The sequence below is a fragment of the Aspergillus tubingensis genome, assembly GCF_013340325.1.
Source record: "Aspergillus tubingensis WU-2223L DNA, scaffold_9, whole genome shotgun sequence".
Lineage (NCBI taxonomy): Eukaryota > Fungi > Ascomycota > Eurotiomycetes > Eurotiales > Aspergillaceae > Aspergillus > Aspergillus tubingensis.
The window spans coordinates 1766090-1788732 of NW_023336283.1; the positions used below are offsets into that span (position 1 = coordinate 1766090).

Consider the following 22643-nt stretch of genomic DNA (forward strand, 5'->3'; position numbering starts at 1 on the left):
GCCTCCTGTTTCTTCTCCGTGGACTTAGTACCAGATCCCGGCCGTTGCTGGTCACCCCGTTGAGCTAATCCAAAAGCCGGCAGTCTTGAGGGTTCATCTGTCATCTGGTTTTTGAGCGATTAATTTTCCCGTAGCTAACCCTGGTCTTCCCCGGATGTGTGTCTGGCTCCTCTCATCTGCCTTCTGCATGCTCTGTATCGGTCCGAATCTATACTCGTCTCCATTCTCGATATCGTCTCATGTCTGATCTGGCACCTCGAGGCTATTGAACCACATAAGCGCATATCATGGCGACTGTCACTGAGGTGCTGACAGAGCCTTTCACCGCTCAAGGGGTCGCCCTCAAGTCGGGTCCGATCAAGGTCCACCAAGAGGAGCTGCCTGCCGTGGAACTTCCAGACATTCCTCTGCCGCCCCCTTCAAAAGAACCAACCGAAGTTCTCAATATAGACAAGCCAACTCCCGATTATCATGTACCCCGCGACCCTCGCCTTATCAGACTGACGGGTGTTCATCCCTTTAATGTTGAGCCTCCACTTACGGCTCTGTACGATGAAGGTACTCAACCTCTTTCCCTGCTGCCCTATCCCCTTTGAACTCCGCGCAAGGGCCCTTGTAGTCGTGGCGATGCTCACTAGGAACTAGGCTTCTTGACTTCCCCGGAATTGTTCTATGTGAGAAATCATGGCCCGGTACCTTTGGTGAAAGACGAAGACATCCCAAATTGGGAGATTAGCATTGAAGGGTAAAAAAATATCATTTCCCCCAAACGTCGCGTCGTTATCTGACAAGGGATATGCAGCCTGGTGGAGAAGCCGCTTGTCCTCAACTTCCGGGAAATTTTGCAGAAATACGATCAGATCACAGCACCAATCACTCTCGTCTGTGCGGGAAACAGACGGAAGGAGCAGAATGTGGTCAGGAAGACCAAAGGTTTCTCATGGGGTTCCGCTGGCCTGTCGACGGCCCTTTGGACTGGCCCAATGATGGCAGATATCCTACGGAGTGCGAAGCCTCTGAGGAAAGCCAAGTATGTTTGCATGGAGGGAGCAGATAAGCTGGTAAGTCGCCATATCCATCCATGCATGTAGTGTTCTGACAGTTTGCTTGCAGCCAAACGGGTATTACGGCACCTCAGTCAAACTCAATTGGGCCATGGATCCCAATAGGGGAATCATGCTAGCCCACAAAATGAACGGCGAGGATCTCCGTCCTGATCACGGCCGTCCCCTGAGAGCCGTCGTACCCGGCCAGATCGGTGGCCGAAGTGTCAAATGGCTGAAGAAGCTCATTCTGACTGATGCGCCCAGTGACAACTGGTACCACATCTATGACAACCGAGTATTACCGTAAGACTCGCCTATCCGACCACAAGAGTACGTTGTCTAACTTTTATTCAGGACAATGGTTTCGCCCGAAATGTCATCCAGTGACCCAAACTGGTGGCGCGATGACCGATATGCGATTTATGATTTGAACGTGAACTCTTCTGTAGTATACCCCGAGCACAAGGAGGTGCTGGATCTTGCGTCGGCAGGCCCGTCGTACAACGTGAAAGGATATGCCTATGCAGGAGGCGGTCGGAGGATTACGAGAGTCGAAATATCTTTAGATAAAGGCAAATGTACGATGATCATCGCGCAAATGTGTGGAAGCAGAGCTGACATCATTTTAGCCTGGCGATTGGCCAACATTTCATATGCCGAAGACAAGTACCGTGACTTCGAAGGGGACCTGTTCGGTGGCAGAGTAGACATGTCCTGGCGCGAGACTTGTTTCTGCTGGAGCTTCTGGTCGCTGGATATCGCCATTCCTGAGCTAGAAAATACAGATGCCATTCTTGTGCGGGCTATGGATGAGGCCTTGTCTCTCCAACCGCGCGATATGTACTGGTCTGTTCTGGGCATGATGAACAATCCTTGGTTCCGGGTCACCATCACAAAGGAGAATGGGACTCTCAGGTTCGAGCACCCAACAGATCCTACCGGGCCTGGTGGATGGATGGAACGCGTCAAAAAGGCCGGTGGTGATCTGGTCAACGGTAACTGGGGAGAAAGACACGCAGGAGAGGAACCGGCAGAGCCAGAGCCCGAGAAGGAGATCAACATGAAGAAAGACGGCGTGAACCGGATGATCGACCTTGAAGAATTCAAGAAGAACTCAAGCGATGAGAAGCCCTGGTTCATCGTGAACGGGGAAGTGTACGATGGCACGGCATTCCTTGAGGGCCATCCTGGTGGAGCTCAGAGTATCATTTCGTCTGCTGGCATCGACGTTTCGGAGGAATTTTTGGCCATCCGTATGTCTAAGGGCCTTTTTTGAATGGAGTTTGGAATACTGACACACTTACAGATAGCGAAACGGCCAAAGCCATGATGCCTGATTACCATATCGGAACCATGGATAAGGCGTCGTTGGAAGCGCTCAAGAATGATAGCGCACCAGAATCGGATGAACCCCGCGCAACATTCCTCCAGTCGAAATCATGGTCAAAGATGACCCTTGTAAAGAGGAAGGACGTGTCATGGGACACCCGCATTTTCACTTTCCAGCTTCAACATGACAAACAGACCCTGGGCCTGCCCATTGGCCAGCATCTCATGATCAAGGTCGCCGACCCCACCAGCAAAGAAGCCATTATCCGCTCATACACCCCTATCTCCGATACTAACCAGGAAGGCACCATGGACCTGCTGGTCAAGATCTACTTCGACACGCCCACGGTCAAAGGTGGCAAGATGACCATGGCTTTAGAGAAGCTCGCGTTGGGATCAGAAATCGACTGCAAGGGTCCCACTGGCAGGTTCGAGTATCTTGGAAACGGCAAGATCATGGTGAGCGGCAAAGAGCGCCATGTTAATTCGTTCAAGATGATCTGTGGAGGAACTGGTATCACGCCTGTCTTCCAAGTGCTACGTGCAGTGATACAGGACAAGCAGGACCCTACTTCGTGCGTGGTCCTAGATGGCAATAGACAGGAGGAGGACATTCTATGTCGTGACGAACTGGACGCCTATGAAGCGTTGGATAGCAAGAAGTGCAAGGTGGTACACACATTAACCAAGGCTCCGGACAGTTGGACTGGACGTCGTGGACGTATATCGGAAGACCTGCTGAAGGAGTATGCCATTCCCGATGGCAAGAGCATGGTGCTTATCTGTGGTCCAGAGGCCATGGAAAAGTCCGCCCGCAAGATCCTACTGGAGCAAGGATGGGCGGAGTCGGACCTTCATTTCTTCTAAGGAGAGCACCTCAGTTCCGGAAATAGCCTTCGTCACTAGTATAGGAAGACGACGATGTTAGATTGTATATAATGACGCTAATTTCGCAAGAACCATATACGAACTGTAATGTGCTTCAAGTGAAAGGATAAAGTTGGCCTTGATGTGCGCCTGCAATATGCGCGAGTCGAACGTAGGATTCTTTTGCCAGTTTTAGAATCATATCATTCGCTCACTCACGTTGGTCAAGTAAGATAAACAATCGGTCCTGTTTGACGAAGGAAGGCGACAATAAGCTCAATGGCATCGCACTATAGCTAGCAGTCATGTTTCACAGTAGGACCGATGACCGACACCTGTAGCCTCGTGGGGCATACCATGATGATTACCGTTCAAAGATCACAGTTTAGCATTGTCACCCTGCTCTCCTCTGAGACATTCTCCTGCCGAATATGTCAATTGCACTTCATAGGACACTTGAAACAACTCGCAGTGCGGAATCAATAATGACGTCTTTCAGCATATAGTTCGTACTATGCAGCGGACAACTACTCCCACTCCAACAGCTTCAATGGATGCAGAAACCCCAAGACGAACTGGCCAACACTCTGTAGGCCATGACCAAACAGCGGGCCAACAGTGTATTCTCCCAGATCCATCGTCCTCAATTGAACACAACCCACGAAAGTCTCGTGGGAATCCCAAATGACAAGCACCAGAGGACGCGTTGGCAGCGCGAGATCACGCCTCACTAAACCCAAACAAGACTAGCTCCTCTCCCCGTCCAACGCCCGGACCACCGCTTGTTCGGGAAACCGAAGCGGCAGGAATTCGCCGCGGTCTAACCAACCCGCGGACGAGAGCTCTCCCCTCCGTCCCTTCAGCAAACCATTATTTACCTACCCACCTCTACGGAATACACACAAGCTCTCTCATTAGATACTATTCAACCGCCATGCCCCCGCGCAAGAAAGCCAAACTCACTCCTCAAAATGAGAATGCCGAGCCGTCCGCAAGCACCACTGACCAGCCAATAACCGCGGATTACGACCCAGTGACAGATCCCTGGACGGACGAGCAAGAGACCGCGTTATTGAAGGGGATTATAAAATGGAAGCCTGTCGGTACGTTGACAACAACCCTGACTGCCCCCGCGCGCATGGGAGCATCATCCCCCCGAACAGTGTATCGCTAACGCGGTCCTCTTTCCCTCTTAAAAGGCATGCACAAGCACTTCCGCATGATCGCGATTTCGGAGTTCATGAAAAGCCAAGGATATGCGCCCGCGCATGCAGAACACACACGGATACCAGGGATATGGAAGAAGCTGGGGACATTATACAATCTTCCGGCTTTGGACGAACGGGTGGGTTGATGCCTCGTCCCAACAAAGAAACTTGCATCCTCTGGAATCCGGCTCGTGCTAACATTCGTCAAATATTATTGGATAAACAGGAAGATTCATTGATAACAGACACCGCCGAGGACTCGAAGGAATTTTACTGCCCGTTCGAACTACCCCAGGATGAATACGGAGAATTGATGTTCGAACGGCGACTGGCGATGGAAGGGACCGCGTCTCCTGATCCTAGCACGCATGCGGGATCGAGGAGGGGAAGCACGGTGGCTGATACGGACGGTACGTATATAACATCACTTCCTTGGTTGTCAGATGGCTAGAAGAAACATACTAATTGCAAGCTATTTATCACATGCAGAACCTCGCTCTTCCCCCGCGCCATCACGAGGACGGAAATCAGGCCGTGGCGGGCGTACCTCTGGACGAGGGACGCGTTCTTCGCGTCTTCATGTCGAGGTTGAACCGCCGGCGAAGGGTACCGGAGCTGCGGAGGAAGAAGGGGATTCTGGCGAAGAGACAGGCGCGAATGAAGATGGCGATGAAGATGGTTCGGACGCTGCGAAGGATGATAGTGAGGTCGATGAGGAAGCGGAGGGGGGATCGCCTACGACGCGAAGTACGCGCGCCCAGACATCAAGGACGAAGCAAAAGGGGAGAAGTGCAGCAGGCACGGGAACTCGGAGGGGTCGACGGCGTCAGCCTTGATAGATATGTGCTTTCCTGCTGACGTTCGTTGGCTCTGTCTGTAACAAATATGTCGATATGATACCTTGGGAGAAGTAGGCGTTTTGGTGGGGCTTTGTTTGTATTATTACCTTTCTTTTCCTTGGTTCTACAATTAATTGTTCTTCTACCGGGACGGTAGACTAGGCATGATTCGTCGACCAAGCTACTAGCTACTAAGTAGTATCTTTCTTTCTCCAACAATGATTGACCGATTGGGAGAAGGAAGAACCGAGGTAGAAAGTAAAACAACATAAATGGCATCTAAATACATGGGAGCACATACAGTAGATCACTACATATTTGGTCTAGTCATTCACAGGCTAAAAAGGAAACAATTTAGGGGAATAGTACAGGCATGTTCCAATCCCTTACAGACGCTTCATGATGGCCTCAGCATACTCGTGGGTCTTGGCGGAACCACCCAAGTCACCGGTGAGAGCCTAAAATTGCAACTATTAGCATCGTGTTTTCGCAATGTTGACGTCAGATTGATGGGATGCTGGCTTACCTTTCCTTCGGCGAGGGTGTCGAAAGTAGCCTTCTGGATACGAGCGGCGTGCTCGGTCAGACCCATGTGCTGAAGCATCATGATACTGCTCAGAAGCAGAGCAGTGGGGTTGGCAAGACCCTTGCCAGCAATGTCGGGGGCGGAACCGTGGACGGCCTCGAAGATGGAGCACTCGTCACCAATGTTACCGGAGGGGGTCAGACCAAGACCACCGATCAGACCGGCGCACATGTCGGACAGAATGTCACCGTACAGGTTGGGCATAACAAGGACCTTGTCGTTGTAGGGGGTGGGGTCGGTAACGATCTTCAGGCAAGAGTTGTCCAGCAGCTCAGCATCGAACTCGACGTCGGGGAACTCCTTGGCGATGTCACGAGCAAGGTTGAGGAAGAGACCGTCGGACATCTTCATGATGGTGGCCTTGTGCACGACACGGACCTTCTTCTTGTTGATGGAACGAGCGTACTGGAAGGCGAAGCGGAGCACTCTCTCGGAGGCCTCCTTGGTGATGAGCTTGATGCTCTGGACAACACCGTCGACGACGACGTGCTCAATGCCGGAGTATTCACCCTCGGTGTTCTCACGGATCAGGACGGTGTCGACATTGTCGTAGGGGGTCTTGTAACCGGCAACGGAACGGCAGGGACGGACGTTGGCGAAGAGGTTGAAAGTACGACGGAGGGTCAGGTTCAAAGAGACGTGGCCCTTGCCGACGGGGGTCTATGTGACGAAACGTTTAGAGAAAGATCTATCGCAAAACAGTCTAGAAAGGAAGGACATACAGCAAGAGGACCCTTGAGCGCAACGTAGTTCTTCTGGACGCTCTTGATGGCCTCGTCGGGGATGGCGGTCTTGCCGTCCTTCAGGATGGGAGTAACATCAACGGGCTCCCACTTGACAGGGGCCTGCACACAGGTAGTTTAGCATCGCTAGGTTTGTATATCATAGGCGATCGTAGGAAAGCGGGAGGCGTACGTTTGCGGCAGCGAAGATATCCTTCACCGACTGGGAGATCTCGGGACCGATACCATCACCCTCGATCAGGGTAACAGTGTATTTTCCCTATAAGGACACATCATGTCAACAACACCATTCATTTATAAACCATCCTTCGGAACAGCTGTTGGATATAGGCCGTTGTCGCAAGTTGCGGCGGAAGCTACCGGACCAAAGGATGGACGCAAAAAAATGTTTCAGGCGTTGCCCGGGACGCGACATACATCAGTGTCCTTCTGACCCTTGAACTTGGCGACGCGCTCATCGGCAGCAACGGAGTAAGTGCGGAGCTACATGTGCAGTTAGAACGAGAATCCTTCCAGGTGATGTTGTCGAGGAAAGCGGTCGGTAGGTTACCTGCGAGAAGGGCGAGGCAATGCGAGGGGACACACGTGTTGTCCGCAAGCATTGACGGGCGGGAGCGACAAAGTTCCTGGCGGCAATCATTGTGATAAAGTCCCCGAGATCGACGTCAAACGGCCAAGGGTGGAATAAAAAGAAGGAATTGGGGGGGGTTGTGAGGAGAAGAGAGGAGAGTAAGGAAGAGAAAGAAGAGAGAGGAGAGAGAGAGAGAGAGGTGGAAAAGGCGGCGGCGGGTTTCCTTGTGCGGGAACGAAGAGAGCAAGTCGCGGCGAAGAAAGGCACTTTAATCCATCCAGTGATTCTCGGCACCGCCGCTCCCGGTCCGACCGAACAAGAGACAAACCTGCGAGTTACCGTCAGTCCACCGGCTCCAGTCTGCTTCCCGTGCTTGATCTGATAACTCCCAAGCTAACCCAACGTCCCAAACGTTCCCTCCGAACTGCCTGTCCTGGCTGTGCCTATCCTTTCTATAGTTAACACCCTAATTCTGAACCCCCCAATTGTCCCCACCCTTGCTGCTGCGCGTTTTCCTGCATGTGGCCTCCCTAATCCCTCCCCTCCGTGCTTAATCGCTCTCCCCATAATAACAACCTCCGTTATCGCCGATTTCCCAAAACACCTACCCACCCACCCCCGAACATGGCTGACGTCGACGTGGCCAGTTACTATAACTTGCCTTCGGCTTTCCCTGAAGAATGGCCCGCTGAGCTGGATGAAAGCGACCATTCTGAAGACGAAGCTTTAGAACGTCGTGGCTCGCGCTCGGAGAAATCCCGATACTTTGCTTTGGAGCGCAGCAATAGCACGCGGAAGGGGGTCACTCTAGGCTCCTTCAAAGGCAACAATGGTCGGGAGAATCTCGTCAAGATGGATGAGCCTGATCCTCTGGGAACAGGGGACAGTGTGCTCAAGATCCTCAAAATGCGAGGCTTGTCGCTAGATGAAGAGAGTCGCCTGCGGAATCGTTTCCTGCTCTCATCGACTTCCTTCTCCCCGGCGCTCTTCCTCTCCCAAGTCCATTCCGATGCGTCGATACGGTCCCTTCTCGAAGGTCTCAACATTCTCTCTCAATCAATTGACCAGAAATCCGCGTCGCTGAAAGTCCTCGTCGAAGCGAACTTCGAGCGATTCGTTCGAGCCAAAGCGACCATCGACAGTGTATATACAGAAATGAGAAATCAGGGCAAGAAAGAGGAGTATTTGAGCCCTCATGCCAACCGCCGGTCGGTTGGTCATTTGCGGAGCCTCTCGGGAAGCAAACAGAGCATCGCTACCTCGGCCCTTTCCGATGCAGGTCCCGGCAAGAACGCTTTGACGAAGGAGAGTGAATACGGCATGAAGGGTATCCGTGTTCCGTTGCTCGAGGCATCTGTTAAAGCAGAGGAGGTGTGGGGTCCGGCATTGGGAGGACGTGAAAGAGAGCAGGTGCTCAAGTCCGTTGTCGACACCATGGAGAAACATAGAGATATTTATGAAATAGGCGGTCACCTTTCCAAGTCTATCAAGCAGAGAGACTATGACTCTGTTTTTGAGCAGTATCGAAAGGCAAGGGCCCTATCCAAGACTGCCAGGGATATTGCCGATACCGCAACGAGCAAGCATCAGCCATTGACGGATGAAGAGGCCCATGTTATTCTGGCCATGGGACGAATGTGGATAGATGTTGATTCGCAAATTCAAGCGTTCAAACGCGACCTGTGGAGGCGCCTAAGCGATGCACCTACTACCTCGACCACAGTTACTGCTACGGGTCCCGTAGAGGAGCACATGGAGCTTATCGGTGCTCTCCTGGAGCTAGGGGTCGATGACAATCCTATCTGGGTATGGCTTCTCAGTCGCTACGACTTTTTGAAAAAGAAGATCACGGCATTCTGTGACCGTTGCAAGGTCGAGATAGAAATTCTGAGGCGTCGACTGGCTAGTGGTGAGAAACCGACGCCTCAGGCAGTGGCATCATACCTCCGGTTGGCCCCTCGCGACGGCGCTCTGGACACCCAAACCATGCGCGATAGCGACCAAGTCATCGAGCTCTGGGAATGTATCCATACCTATCTGAGCAGGCTGTTGTCCTCTGAAGGAGGTCTCCTTGGCGAAGTCTTCGACTTTTGGGAAGTAGCGCAATCCTTTATTGACGGCAGCAGGCAAAAGCTTCTTCCAGCTGGGTTCGAGGGAGAAAGTCGCAAACACCACCGACTTTCGTCCAATGACGCCAGAGAGCTGCAAAAGGGAGTCGTCGAGCTTCTCAATCTCATCCGCGAGAGTGTTCTCTCACTGTTCGCCGATCCCCCAGTGGACGATGTATCTCTCCTCACCTCACCAATCTCCACAGCCAGCCCCAGCAGCCCTGGAAGTCGGGGCGTGACCCCAACGGAGTCGCGTTTCAAGCTTGATCCGAAGAACATGCCCTTCCCTACACCGAAGCGCGGGGAGCATTGGGAAGACTATGCCTTCTGGCCACCATTCTCGAATTCTCTCAGTGGCATTCACTATCTCAGTCAATGTCTAGTGCTCATTGGCACGGCGGCTAGTGAGATGGCCGCCTTGGAGCCTGTGGTGCACAGTACCAACACCCGTGATCTCCTTAAATCCCTTGTGAGTGTGGCGCGCGAACGCTCAGTACGCGTGGCATGCGCAGCTTGGGGGAAAGATGCCGAAATTTGCAAGATGTTGGAAGACTGGACTCGAGACCCGGAAAAGAGAGACTTGACCAAGATGCCTGGTCTGTTTGTTGCCTTTGAGAACGCAATCATCGCAGGTATGCAGAAGATCCTCTACATCCCTGAGGCTATGGCAAGATCTGGTTCCGTCGACGTTGTGACCCAGCCCCCTGCCAAACTACTACAGATGGTTCGCACCCAATTTGTGTCTAGTGTCTATAAGGCGCTGAGTGGCCTGGTTGAGAATGCGGAACATCCTACATCGTCGGAGGATGAGGATGAATGGATCGCGGCTGGCTCTACGGTGCCACGAAGCCAATTTGATACATCTCCGTCGCTACTCATTGCGGATGCGGTCGATTCTCGGAATAGAGTAAGTAGATCATCGATTCTTAACATGCCAGTCTTCTGCTAGTTCCTTGGCTAATGCGTCTACAGAATGTGCGCATCCTCTTGACTTTGTCAAACATCAAGGCATTCCAGGCCGATCTCGTTCCGCAGCTGGTTGCCAACTTTGAGAACTCGTTCTCGGTCCGGTTGACTGAGGAGGCCAAGACCGTCCGCGATGTGCTCAACCAGATCGACGATCGCTTGTTCCAGTCATACACTAAGCCGACCATCAACGCGCTGAACACGACGATTGTCAACAGCATCACTGCTCCCGACTGGGAACCGGCATCGTCCCGCCCGGATCAGGTCCGTCCATACGTCTACACTACCATGCTGGACCTGGTGCTCGTACACACGGAGATTACCACCACCATCCCTTCGACGTTGACGGCCGTGCCGAGCCGCTCCTCATCCGCCGCCCAATCTTCATTGCTCTCCGTCGTCCTGACGTATTTGCTGACCCAGGTGTCGACATCGCTTCTGAACGCCTTTAGTTCTCGGTCGTCGTACACTCTGCCAGCCCTGATGCAGGCCACTCTGGATACCGAATTCATCGCGCAGACGATGTCGCAGTTCTCGACCGACGAAGCATCCGCGATCCAAAGTCAGATCTATGTTGAGCTAGACCGGCGGACCACCCACGAGGCACGCGCACGGCTTCAGTCTGAGCTGGGAGAAATGAGAGGCATCCTGAAGCGCCTCAGAGAAAGAACCAAAGGAGAGTTTGCATGCTTCCGAAAGCCGCGGAGCGGCAACGGGCACAAACCATCCGCCTAGATCGAACCCACCCTTTATCCTCACAAGAGAAATATACAAATCATCTTGAAAGCAGTAGCAGCTTAGTCCTTATGAAGAATGATCAAAAAAAATGTAGTCATTACCTAGTGGGTATCATATTCAAACTTTTGAACACCTTCGCAATCAAATCAGCATTGAAACTGCCCTGCCATGCATCATCATCATATTATGCCTTCCCAACCAACCGTTCCACCCGACCCAACAACACCTTACTCTCCCTCCCCAATCTCCTCTTCCCAGCCTGATCCGGCCGTTTTGCGCGCGCCATCGCCTCGCGATCCTTCTGCCTGAACTCGCGCTCCTCCCTACGCTTCTCCGCCTCCTTCCTCCGCTTCTCCGCAATTTCCATCTCTCGAGCAAACGCAGAGGGCTTAGGCTTTCTTTCACGACGACCCTTCGCATTGCGCTTCTCCCCACGCTGCGGTCTACCAGCAGGAGTAGGTTCGGGTTCCGGCGCCGGCTGGTCTAGCATAGCCTGTCGGTCCGGGTGAAGTTCCAACGACGCCGGGGTCGGGTCCGCGCGCTTGTTATCCTCGTCTTGATCTTGGGCATCGTCGGTGTAGATGGGTCTAGATGGAGCGGCGGCAAGCTCGGCGGCGCGAACTTTGGCGTAGGCCTTTTTGACTTTGGCTTTTTGAATTAGGTCATTTTTAATTTTCTGGGCTATATTTGGTTTTATCTTCTGTTAGCTTTCACGGTTCTAGACTGGAGTAGTGAGGGGTAAGGAAGAAGAAAAGGGGGGAAAAAAACTCACTCTTGCGACGGTATGTTCCATCTGGGAGGTTGGCAGGGCCGACGCTGAAACCCTTTCTCTTCTTCACGGGGGCATCGTTGGTGGTTTCCCGCTTCTCGTCGGCGGTGGTGGTATCGTCGCGGGAGCGTTTCGGGGCCATGGTTGGTCGGGGGCTTGAATTGGTTGTCTTGCTTTGCTTTTCTTTTCTTTTCTTTTTCTTTTTCTTGGAATTCGACTCCGATCGCGGAATGTAAGGAGCGGTGTATTGGGCAGGAAACTAATCCAGCGACAACGTGGCGGGGGTGGGATGTGTTGTTCGTTGACCTTTTTTTTTATTGCTGTAGAAGAGAGAAAAAAAAAAGTTTTGGACGGCAAAGGCCGAGCGGGTGCAGGAACTCGAGTTTAGCGGGTGATGGGCTGCTCTTGCAGGATGTTCCCAAGCAAAGCTGCGTTGTCTCCACCGGGAATGGCGGGATTTTATTGCAATAATCAGGAGGATTGCAGGGAATATTTCTGCAGGTGTAGGGTTACAATGGAGGGGAAATCAGAGAGGGAAATATAGAGTTGGGCAGGGAAATTGATTGAGGGTCGACCGATGATGGAATCGAAAGCGTTGCCTCCGCATCTTCTGGCTCTTTTTTTCTTTCTCCTCTTTCCGCATTTCTCTCCCCCTCACGTCTGCTGCTTTCTTGGTCTTTATTCTCTTTACTCGCGCCCGATTGATTCACTAGTCGTTTCAGATGTCCTGTTAATTCCTTCGCTCATTAATTTCCGGTCAGTCTTGCTATCTTATCGTCTCTACTAAATATAAATATATATATATATATATATACCTTCTCTCATCTTCCTTCCTCTGGTTCCCCACGCCCCGAAACGACTTACCCACTCGGAGCCAGTCTTCAAAAGGCAGATCAAGTCATCGTCGACTCCACCGTGACTCTTCCTCTTCCGCCACTTCGGTTTCTGCGGATCATCGCAACCTCTGCAATCCCCTCTCCTCTTGCGTTATCAGGGTCCTCGTTGTCCGTCTCCCTGATCTCTGCTCCTGAGGTTGCGATGTTTGCCCTCTTTTCCCGTCATTCTGCCCATTCCCTCTCCCGGTGACCATGCCCATCTTCCAGGATCCGGATCACCAGCGGCTCCAGGATTTGTGGTCTGATGATCACCAGCCACGGCTTAATACTCGACATCAGACCATCTCCCCCTGGAAACATCCTCCTGGGGAGCCCCTGGGAAGCCACCCCCTCACGGGGTCTCAAAATGTCCCATACGAAGGCCCCTCTCCGGATCAAAGCCGGGCGGGAATGCATGCAACAAATCGCGAGGAACTGATCCAGTATCTTAAAAGCGCCGATGCGCCCCGATGGGCATCACATCATTCCGTATGTCCTGCCACTGTAGAGCACACTTATTGTCTCGGGTTCTTCTTTTCTCCTTTGTTCTATCTCATCTAGAACAGCAGAAGCTCCATTGTCATGTATCCGAGACCTTGCTAACCCATTCATTCGTTATAGTCGGAAAGCAGTCCGAACCCTACCTCTCAGACACCCGATGTATCTTCCGCCAATATGAAAGACAAAGCACCTGTAAATGCTGGTCCTAGCGACCAGTCTGACTCGAGTGATCAGCAGTTAGCATCGCCGGCCGATATTGAACGCCCTCGCTCAGCTTTACATTCAGGAGACTTTAGGGAAGGAAGCTCTCAAGTCCAGAGCCAGCAACACGCCCCGTCATCCCCGGTGCCTGGTCGCACCGTCAACGCACATTTTCCACTACTGAGTTCCTCGCCGACGACGCCTTGGTTCAGTACTCCCGTTTTCCCTGCCTCTTTACGAGGCCAATCTCTATCAGTTCAGACGGCAACCCCGACAGCCCGTTCCCGGGCGCCCTCTCTCGGCTCGTTCTCTTCGAGCTACATATTGAAAGCCCCGACGAGCCCTCTTGTTCACCAGGCAAATAATACAGACCTGGACTTCTCTCCTCGGCCGGAGTATGTCGGTCATTCGGACGCCATCGACAAAGTCAGTCGCCGCCGTACCCTTCCCCCGGAAACATTTCAGCACTTGCAGGCATCGCATGGGGGCCATGCAGAGGGGATCTACTTCCAGTCTGATGCTCATCGCACACCATGGGACACGGCAACATCTTATCATCTTCACTCCCCTCGGCGGTCCCTGACTTCAACATACAGCCTTCAGCTTGCATCCTCGGTCCAAACTCCGATCACGAGGGTTCGAAGACCCTCAGTGGGCTCAGAAGTCTCTTCCAGAGTACATGCGCCAATGGTTGGCTCATACGAGGAGTCTATCCTCCGTGGAAGAATGTCGATGAGCCCTTCCAAGCCCTTGGACTTCACCGCGCAAATCGGCGTCCTCGGTAAAGGCAAATGCAAAGCCAACCTCAAATGCCCACCGCACGTGACAATCCCATTTCCGGCGGTGTTCTACAGCTACCCCACGTCAGGCAGTGGCCGCTCAATCGCGGACGATAGCCCCAGCCCTTATGTTGGTTTGATAGACTTGGACAATTTCCTTCCTCGGGACACGTCCAGTGGTAGCAGTCGACGTCGCAGGCGCCATCAGAGCCCCGCAGGAACACACAATGACTGTGTCATGGGAAATACCACAGAACCTAAGTCAACCGATCAGGAAACTTTGCGCAGGCGCGAGAAGAGGCATAGGAGGGCGGAATCGCCCAAAAGTCCACCGGGTGGTTGCTACCGAATCCCACAACACGGTCAGTTGCAGATCATGATCAAGAACCCCAACAAAACAGCGGTGAAGCTGTTCCTCGTGCCCTACGACCTCAGCGATATGGAGCCGGGGACAAAGACGTTCATCCGACAACGAAGCTATTCGGTGGGTCCCATCATTGATATGCCTTTGAGCGCTCGAAAGAACTATGGAACCGATCGCCCTGAAGCGTCGCTCAACGCTTCGGAGGATCCCAAAGACAAGCCGACTCTACGGTACTTGATCCATCTGAACATATGTTGTCCTTCTCGGGGCCGATTCTATCTTCACTCTAGCATTCGTGTTGTATTTGCCAACCGAGTTCCCGACGGTAAGGAAAAGCTTCGCAATGAAATTCAATGCCCTGATCCCCGTTACACGCCTTACAAACCCTCGCGGGACTCCAGTCATACACACGCAGCTGCACGGTCATCAACAGACCAGATGCCACACAAAGTACCCACAGATCGAGAACCATCATCGATGCTGAGTCCGTCGGGGGCTATGACCTCACGAGAGCCCCCCTACTCCGGGAGCTCCTCCGCGTGTGCTCCAGAGGACCCATTCTCAGACCGTACACTTGCAGACCGAGAAGGTGCCCCGCGGGGCACCTCCAGCCTCTTCAGTCCTCCCCAGCCTTCCTCACATCCTTTCAGGCCTATCCCGTCACTGTCTCCGGGGCCCAAACTCGACCCAAGTTTTGCGGAACAGTGTAACACAGAGCGTGGGCTCTATGGTAAACTCAGTAAGGGTGAGACTGGCTATGGCGGGTATCCGTTCGCTTTCAACGGTTCCGAGGCTGGTGACAGCCTCCTTGCCAGGAAGCTGAGGGGTTTGGACGTGCACAAGCACGACTCTCCCTGACCTGAAAAAGTCCCGTGAATAACGCCGGCACGCGTTTAACCAGCATGACGTCGCCCGTATCGTGATGGTAACCTCATTTTCTTTCTTCATTTCTGCTTCCTCTTCTCCATTTCTCTTATACATCTCATTGAAGTGTGCATCTCTCTCCTCAAGCAGGACGGCACAGCACAGCGGGACAACCCCACGTCTTCCTCAACTAACAGCACAGCACTATACCTCTTAAGCGCAGATGCAGGATCATCTCATTCATTATAATTTACCATCCTGCCGTTTCACCCAAAATAAATACGCACGGCCAGGCGCACAGGACAACCATCACAGTACGGGAACTAGCAATTATACCCACCTCAACATGTCACCTTTCTCTCTTCTTTACATATTCCACTACTTTAGATATCTTGAACCAAGTCTTTCCTCCCTTTATCTCTCTCCTTTAGCCGATACCTTCAATTCTTCCTGATGTCGATCGAACACCAGTTAAACAACCGATGTGGACTGTGCGTTCAGCAGCAATAATCTCTCTCTTTGTTCTATACTATTGTTGGAGATAGCGGTGTCATGCAGTCTTGTAATTGCTATTCGGGGGGGGGGACTAATACGGAAACAATTTCTGTTTTTACTTTCTGTTTCGTCTTGATTCAGTCTGCACTACGCTTGTGGATGTTATATAACATGTGTGTCACATAGTTACTGTAGGGTTTGATGTGCGGTAATTGGATTATCTCCTCTTCTACGTCTCTTATTATCCCCTCAAGTACTGTGTAATTCATATATGCTGGGGGTGGGGTGGGGAAAGAGGAAGGGACCACCTGAGGCTCTTTCTGTTTCTATACACGTCCTCACACATCCTACATGTTAATAGCGGAAGATAAGATTTGAACGGAAAAATAGATTTTATCTACAGAGATTGAGCAGAATAAAACACAGCACTGAAGTTCCAAGAAGTTGGTTTCCAACTGCCGCATATTATCGCCTCCATTTTGTTGTGGTAAGGGGTAGTAAATAGGTTGTGGTTGTGGTTGTTGTCGGAGATGGGGGGTAAGTAATATCCAAGATTCTACATGTATATGCAGTCTTTATCCACTGGGCAAATCTAACCAGCGTGCTCAACGATCTCGTTGACCAGAACGCCGTTCTTCACGTATGTCTTGATCTGCTCGGGAATGGGGCATTCCTTGGTATCATCGTCGGTTCCCTCCTTAGGGGGGAGCATGATGTTGACTGCAGTGCACTTGCTGGAGAAGACCTCGGTGGCCAGGCTCTGCTGGCCCAGGTAGACGGTAGCGCCATCGACCTGGTCCAGGAGGAGGGTGGGGACGACACCGTCTATTTGGAGGGCGAACTTGGGGGACTTGATGACGTCAAGGCTGCTGACGAGCGAGTCGACGATGAGGGAGAGGCCGGTGCAGTTGTCGATGGAGATGGCGTTGGCCTTGTTGTTGATCTTGATGATAGTCTTGTTGCAGCGCGAGATGAGGATAGAGTGGTTCTGCTGCGCGTTGATCTCAACGATCTCGCCGGGGTTGTCGAAGTTCTCGATGAACCATTTGCTGCCCTCCAGATCCTTGCGCGGCGGCTTGCGAGCGCGCATGCTCTCAGGCTTGGGCTTCTTGCTCGGCGCAGGCGACTTGCCCCGAACGGCGCTGCCTCCGGAGGTTGGGCTATCGGGAACCATGGAGCTGGCGCGAAGGTTGGGGTTCTTGTGCGTCATCTGGGATTTGTCGACCTTCCGAAGGCCAGCGGTGACGGATTCACCTTGGTTCAGCTGGTCGAAGACAGCTGACATGTCTGGTGCAGCTGGGGCTGCTGCAGGCGGAGGAGGAACGCCGGGCGGCGGGGGAGGAGGGGGAGGAACACCGCCAGGAACGTTCAGGGTCGGAACTGGAGGGGGTGGCGGGGGAGGAGGAGCAGCACCGCCGGCAGCAGGGCCAGAGCTACCGGCCTTGACCTGTCTAAGAGCTTCTTGGGCGTCAATTCCATCCTTGTCGTTCCAGGTCAGGCCCTTAGGGTAGTGCTTCTTCAGGTATGCGGCGAGGGACTTGTAGATCTGGTAGTAGGCCTGGATATACTGGACGTGGGTACGGTCCCTGCAACATGGGTCAGCTCCATTTGGGATTACAGAGGTTGTTTAGGCGGCGCACTTCTCCTTGTATTCCTTCAGGACCTTGTTTCCGTAGTATTCGACACCGCCAGCCATCTCAGTGACGAAATCGGCGGGCTTGTCTGCGAAGAACCAGCCCAGGGCAACAATACCCTCCGCGACTGCGCTGAAGTGGTTGAAGAGAGGAGAAGCTCTGTTCGACTCGCGGATGTTGTTAATGCTGTCCGAAGCATTGTGAAGGCCCGTCATGAGCTCCGGGGGCTGCTGCTCGGGCTTTCTAGCTTTCGTGGACACAAGGAGGTAGGTACGCTCGGCTTCGAAGGCTTGAAGGACTACCTTGGACTGCGGAAATTGTGAGCGATGCACTCAGCAGAACATGCGCTTTCTCTCCTACCTGTTCTCCGACCAAGCCATTGATCTTCTGGCCCAGTTCCACAAAGTTTCGGACATCCTCGTTAATCAGGGTGTCAAAGTCCTGGATTTGCGGCGGGATGGGAGGCGGCGCGGGAGCCGCAGCGGGAGCTGACTTGGGAGGCTCAGGAGTAGCAGCTTCAGGCACAGCAGGGGGGGCTATGGTCTTGGGCGAGTTGGGGTCATCCAGTGACATAGCCATATCCTCCAAGCGGGAGGTTGCGGCTTCCAACCTGTTGGCATTTCCAGCTGGTTAGAAACACATGTAATCGGTCGCACATGGTACTGATGGAGGGATGTATAAAAGAATAGAAGAGAGCACAGCGCTGAGGTTCCAAGCGCATCTGATTCAAGGCTTACCGCTTGATAAGGGTGGTGAGATTATGCATGTGGCTTCCTGTCGCCATCTTGACGGCCCCTGTCGAAGTAAGGAGGGAGGGAGCTATTGATGACAGTCGGAGTAAAGGAGGACAAAGGGAGCTATTAAGGGGCACGGGCTACCGTGTGCCACGATTGAGAGATAGAAGAAGGGTCAGTAGCGACCTGTAGGCAGAAAAAAGAAGATGCTGAGGAGGGAGAGGATCAAGGCAGCCGTTGGAATTGCATGAGACGGCGATGCTCCTGACCCGTGCCTGAGGCCTGGAGCTCCTGATAGTGGGTCATACCATACGGTACGCCAGCGTGGCTGTTATCCGCCCGTCTCCCATGACGTTGGTGGTATCAGCCGGTAATCCGATAAGGCCGCCATGACGGCGACTCAAGCGGCGGATTGGATTGAATCCCTCGAACCCCGCCAGAGTACAATATCTCACCAGTCTTTCTTCCTTCAAGGTAATTGAGCGCTTCCGTAACCATGTTGGAAGGCCATGGCTCCTCGGAGCACTCTAGAGACAATGTGGACTTCTGCACAATGGGCATGTTCATTCTTGGTACGCCATGATCTACCCATTCGCAGTCGAAATCGCACTATGTACTTACGGAACCCCCCTTTCCTGTGATATAGACGATATAGACTTCGATGGAACAAGACCAAACGTAAAGAATGTTCTAGGAGGCGCAGCATCGTTTGCCGTCGTTGGTGCCCGCTTGGTAACTGGAAGAGAACATTCGCAGGCCGTGAGCTGGATTGTGGATGTTGGCTCCGACTTCCCTCCAGATGTTCTCGATCTGCTCAAGTCGTGGGATACAAACTGTGTATTCCGGGAGGACCAAAGTCGTTTGACAACCAGGGCCTGGAATGGTTACGGTCCGAATGAGAAGCGAGGTCGGTACACTTTCTAATCATCTGCAACTATATTGACACAAATGCTAATTTGTGGCAGACTTCAAATACCTGTCCCCGAAGTTGCGCCTGGAACCAGAAATGCTGTCTGATGCTCAGGTGTTCTCCAAGACCTTCCACATGGTCTGCTCCTCTTCGCGTTGCATTTCGATTGTACAAACAATCCTGCGCAGACGGGAGGAGCTACAGCGAGCAGGCAAAGCTCCCCAAGTGGAGCACGCTGCGAAAAGACCTATTTTCGTTTGGGAACCTGTGCCGGATCTATGCACGCCAGAAGAGCAAGAGCGGTTCCTTGCGGCAAACCAAGTTGTAGATGTTGTGAGCCCCAACGAACTGGAACTCGGAATGATGTTTGGTCAGCCTGGTTGGAGCGAGGACACCGACTATGGGAAGAGCATCGTCAAGAAGATCCTTGAGTCAGGTATTGGTCCTGATGGGAACGGGCATTTGGTTATCAGAGCCGGTAAAGACGGTAGCTACTCTTACTCTAGATCCCAGAGGGTCTGGCTGCCCGCCTACCATCAGCCCAGTGCTTCAGGGGTGTCAGCGGTAGTTGACCCCACTGGCGCGGGCAATTCTTTTCTGGGTGCCCTGACACAGGGCATGGTCAGTGCAGGCAGAAAACCAGCCAATCTTATCGACTCAGTCCTCGCAGGATCTACGGCATGGCAGGAAGCAGTGCAAGCTGCTGCACAGCATAGCCAGGTCTTGACGGCCTTGATTTTCGCTACTGTGGCGGCCAGCTTCGTGGTGGAGCAGATCGGAGTGCCGCGCATGTCTACATCCAGTGATGGAAAGGAGCTTTGGAACGAGACTGAGTTCACGGAACGGGTCCGTCTGTACACACAGCGCTTGTATCGAACATTGGAAGAGTCTCCTCAGAAGCACTTTCAGATCAACTGACCGTATGGAAGAACGCCCTTCTATTGTCGTACAGCCCACAAAATTATGAAACAAAACCTGGCATGCCATAGAAAACCACCACAGGTACTCATTTTCCCACAACTACCTCTTCATCCTGTTGCCGCTCTATGACCGGTTCTGGGCGGCCAGCTGCTTTTCGTGTTCTCTGATTTCCCGGCTCCAGCTAGATAGAAGCAATATAAAGTCAATGACTGCTGCTTAGAAACACATGACACGAGATTGGCTGAGGGGACTGACTAGCGACTGGGGAAGAATCTGCCGGGTTCGGGCATCTTGTCACGGTGCTCACGGTCGGCACTGATGCTCCAGGTCACAGCGACAACTCCAAGAACAGCGGCACCAATGATGGCCGTGTTGACCCTCCAGTTTGCGGGCTGAGCGTACCAGCCACCCGCGGGAGACCAGACTTCCTTGGGATACCTGCGGAAAGAATTCAGTCAATCTCAAATGCAATGGTGGTCCCAGGTGGGAGAAGAGTCGCATACGGGATCTTGCCGCCTCCACCCATGGTGTATTGAGGGTATCTAGAATGAACGTAGGGGAAAGACGTGGACAATGGCTCGCTGAGAAGCTCGTCGTTATTCTGAGCGGGTTGGAAGCCGAAATGGCCGTCGTTCGTCCCTCGTCCCAGACCCCGTGACGCTATATCCCTATTGAGTTTAGCGCCACCTGGCCGATTCTCACTCACACGACCGCCAGACCCCGTGACTTTCTCCGAAGCTCGACTTTTCTCTACCGACCAAAAGTTCGTGCCGGCTCAAGTTGGATCTGCCCCCGTCTTGAACACTCCACGCCACGTCCCCGGGCGGTCATTACTATTGAATTCGGTCTTTTTCTAATTTACGGCCCAACACCCACACAGTTGCCCAGATGAAGAGGCTGCAGCTCCAACGATGGAGCAGTTCGGTCCTTTCGGCGCAGGCCCGGACTGGTGGCCGCCTGCAGCACCGTCTCTACACTGGCATCCGGCATCAATCGACCGCTTCGCCTGCTGCGCCGGCTGCCAATGATCAATTGCTCGAGGAAGACCCTCTAGCATCATCTATTCGCCCCCCTACCTCCCGACAGTCGAAGTACCAACTCCCGTCTCCCCCGGTCGAGGCCGCACGCGAGTCCGCCAAACTGGCTGCGCTTCACGCACGACTTTACCTCCCTTCACGATTACCCCTCGAGACCCTCGCTCGCTCTCTCGTGGACGCCTCGGCTGATCCCAACCCCAAATTCAACAATGAGTCTCTGGCCACCCTTGGTCACGATTTGTTGACACACTACACCTCCGAATACCTCATCTGCACGTATCCCCGACTCCCCTTGACCGTTATATTCGCAGCCATGTATGCGTATGTCGGGCCCAAGACATTGGCCGCAATGGCGAGAGAATGGGGTGTGGAGTCCGCTGCTGCTCCTGGTGGAGAAGTTGATCCCGGCTACCTGCAGTTCAACAGAGTCCTCCCGGGAGTTGATGTGCACTCGAAGCCTGTCACTGGCACGGCGAGACCTCACGAAGATCAGACACATTGGCGGAAGTCGATCACATCAAGTGTTGTCTACGACAATGAGTTCGGAGATCCAGTCAAGGGGCCCAAGGATCCCTCGGAACAGTCTAAGCAGGACGCCCAGAACACCCAGGGCGTGACCGCCGAACAGGCTAACGCAACCTTTGTGCGTGCTGTTATGGGTGCTATCTACCTGCACGCAGGCCGCCCTGCTGCCAAGCGATTCTTTGAGCAGCACTTCCTCTCTCGTCACCTCAACATCTCCGACCTGTTCAACTTCTCCCAACCCGCTCGGGATCTTGCCCGCCTGTGTGCCCGGGAGAACTTCGAGCAGCCCGTTGCCCGGATCATCAGTGAAACCGGTCGCAAGAGCCGACACCCCGTGTTCGTCGTTGGCATCTACTCTGGTCAGGATAAGTTGGGCGAGGGCGCTGGCGCCAGTCTGCTCGAGGCTCGTTCCAGGGCTGCCGTCGCCGCCCTGAAGGGATGGTACCTGTACAGTCCGCTGAACGTGCGTGTGCCTAGTTCGATGGAGGAAGAGGGAGCCGCTCCCTGGAAGCCGGTGCACGTGGACTTGGGCGAGGTGATTGTGTAGGAGTGAGCATGAGAGATTTGAAGAAACGGCGTCACACATTATATCTGTTATAGATGTTGTCAATGCGGGATTGACAGCGATGCAACATTACATACTGCTACCCCCTCATCTATTCACCATTGCAAGGATTTGTACAATATGGGAAATCTATTTTTCTTTTTCTTCTGATGTTATTTCTATGTTCATGTTATCCGATTTAAACGCTATTCTTTTTTTCTTTTTGTATTGCATCTTTGAATACTGGCTAGAGATGGACTTGGGATGACGCTGTTTACAGACAGTTACTCTAGACGAGAAGTACGTAAATAGAGGTATGTACTTTACTGAATCAATGGACCTTGCGCACAACGGACAAGCATGGCACCGTCAACAGCACCTAATAGGTAGTAATACCCTTCCTGGAAGGGCCCTGACGCCATTCAACCATCACCATCCCACACCATAACCCAGCCTACACCAAAGCACTACCAGCAGTACTAGTAATAA

At 52.9% G+C, this 22643-nt stretch overlaps 10 protein-coding genes across 10 annotated transcripts; 6 read left to right on the forward strand and 4 right to left on the reverse strand.

Moving 5' to 3' along the window:
* Positions 1-287: 287 nt before the first annotated feature.
* niaD (nitrate reductase NiaD) lies at positions 288-3242 on the forward strand (the record flags this gene model as incomplete). The annotated part of the gene is made up of 7 exons (XM_035503763.1): positions 288-558; positions 646-745; positions 803-1061; positions 1114-1349; positions 1401-1624; positions 1676-2299; positions 2353-3242. 7 exons carry the CDS (start codon positions 288-290, stop codon positions 3240-3242), a joined length of 2604 nt encoding a protein of 867 aa, XP_035359656.1.
* A 934-nt stretch (positions 3243-4176) lies between these two features.
* Positions 4177-5286, forward strand: AtWU_08656 (uncharacterized protein; the record flags this gene model as incomplete). Its single annotated transcript, XM_035503764.1, has 4 exons — positions 4177-4345; positions 4442-4587; positions 4677-4860; positions 4940-5286. The coding sequence occupies 4 exons, from the start codon at positions 4177-4179 to the stop codon at positions 5284-5286; spliced, it is 846 nt and encodes a 281-aa protein (XP_035359657.1).
* Positions 5287-5675: 389 nt separating this feature from the next.
* Positions 5676-7258, reverse strand: AtWU_08657 (isocitrate dehydrogenase (NAD(+)) IDH2; the record flags this gene model as incomplete). The annotated part of the gene is made up of 6 exons (XM_035503765.1): positions 5676-5747; positions 5816-6535; positions 6598-6720; positions 6791-6877; positions 7036-7101; positions 7169-7258. The coding sequence occupies 6 exons, from the start codon at positions 7256-7258 to the stop codon at positions 5676-5678; spliced, it is 1158 nt and encodes a 385-aa protein (XP_035359658.1).
* A 555-nt stretch (positions 7259-7813) lies between these two features.
* On the forward strand, positions 7814-10998 carry AtWU_08658 (exocyst subunit SEC5; the record flags this gene model as incomplete). The annotated part of the gene is made up of 2 exons (XM_035503766.1): positions 7814-10204; positions 10270-10998. The coding sequence occupies 2 exons, from the start codon at positions 7814-7816 to the stop codon at positions 10996-10998; spliced, it is 3120 nt and encodes a 1039-aa protein (XP_035359659.1).
* A 187-nt stretch (positions 10999-11185) lies between these two features.
* Positions 11186-11912, reverse strand: AtWU_08659 (uncharacterized protein; the record flags this gene model as incomplete). The annotated part of the gene is made up of 2 exons (XM_035503767.1): positions 11186-11682; positions 11774-11912. 2 exons carry the CDS (start codon positions 11910-11912, stop codon positions 11186-11188), a joined length of 636 nt encoding a protein of 211 aa, XP_035359660.1.
* A 946-nt stretch (positions 11913-12858) lies between these two features.
* Positions 12859-15348, forward strand: AtWU_08660 (uncharacterized protein; the record flags this gene model as incomplete). The annotated part of the gene is made up of 2 exons (XM_035503768.1): positions 12859-13134; positions 13267-15348. The coding sequence occupies 2 exons, from the start codon at positions 12859-12861 to the stop codon at positions 15346-15348; spliced, it is 2358 nt and encodes a 785-aa protein (XP_035359661.1).
* A 1093-nt stretch (positions 15349-16441) lies between these two features.
* capA (adenylate cyclase-binding protein) lies at positions 16442-18267 on the reverse strand (the record flags this gene model as incomplete). The annotated part of the gene is made up of 4 exons (XM_035503769.1): positions 16442-17435; positions 17490-17791; positions 17844-18093; positions 18221-18267. 4 exons carry the CDS (start codon positions 18265-18267, stop codon positions 16442-16444), a joined length of 1593 nt encoding a protein of 530 aa, XP_035359662.1.
* A 446-nt stretch (positions 18268-18713) lies between these two features.
* Positions 18714-20045, forward strand: AtWU_08662 (ribokinase family protein; the record flags this gene model as incomplete). Its single annotated transcript, XM_035503770.1, has 3 exons — positions 18714-18789; positions 18864-19124; positions 19183-20045. 3 exons carry the CDS (start codon positions 18714-18716, stop codon positions 20043-20045), a joined length of 1200 nt encoding a protein of 399 aa, XP_035359663.1.
* A 126-nt stretch (positions 20046-20171) lies between these two features.
* Positions 20172-20574, reverse strand: AtWU_08663 (uncharacterized protein; the record flags this gene model as incomplete). The annotated part of the gene is made up of 3 exons (XM_035503771.1): positions 20172-20229; positions 20304-20486; positions 20552-20574. 3 exons carry the CDS (start codon positions 20572-20574, stop codon positions 20172-20174), a joined length of 264 nt encoding a protein of 87 aa, XP_035359664.1.
* A 362-nt stretch (positions 20575-20936) lies between these two features.
* Positions 20937-22157, forward strand: AtWU_08664 (mitochondrial 54S ribosomal protein mL44; the record flags this gene model as incomplete). Its single annotated transcript, XM_035503772.1, has 1 exon — positions 20937-22157. The coding sequence occupies one exon, from the start codon at positions 20937-20939 to the stop codon at positions 22155-22157; it is 1221 nt and encodes a 406-aa protein (XP_035359665.1).
* Between the last annotated feature and the right edge of the window lie 486 nt (positions 22158-22643).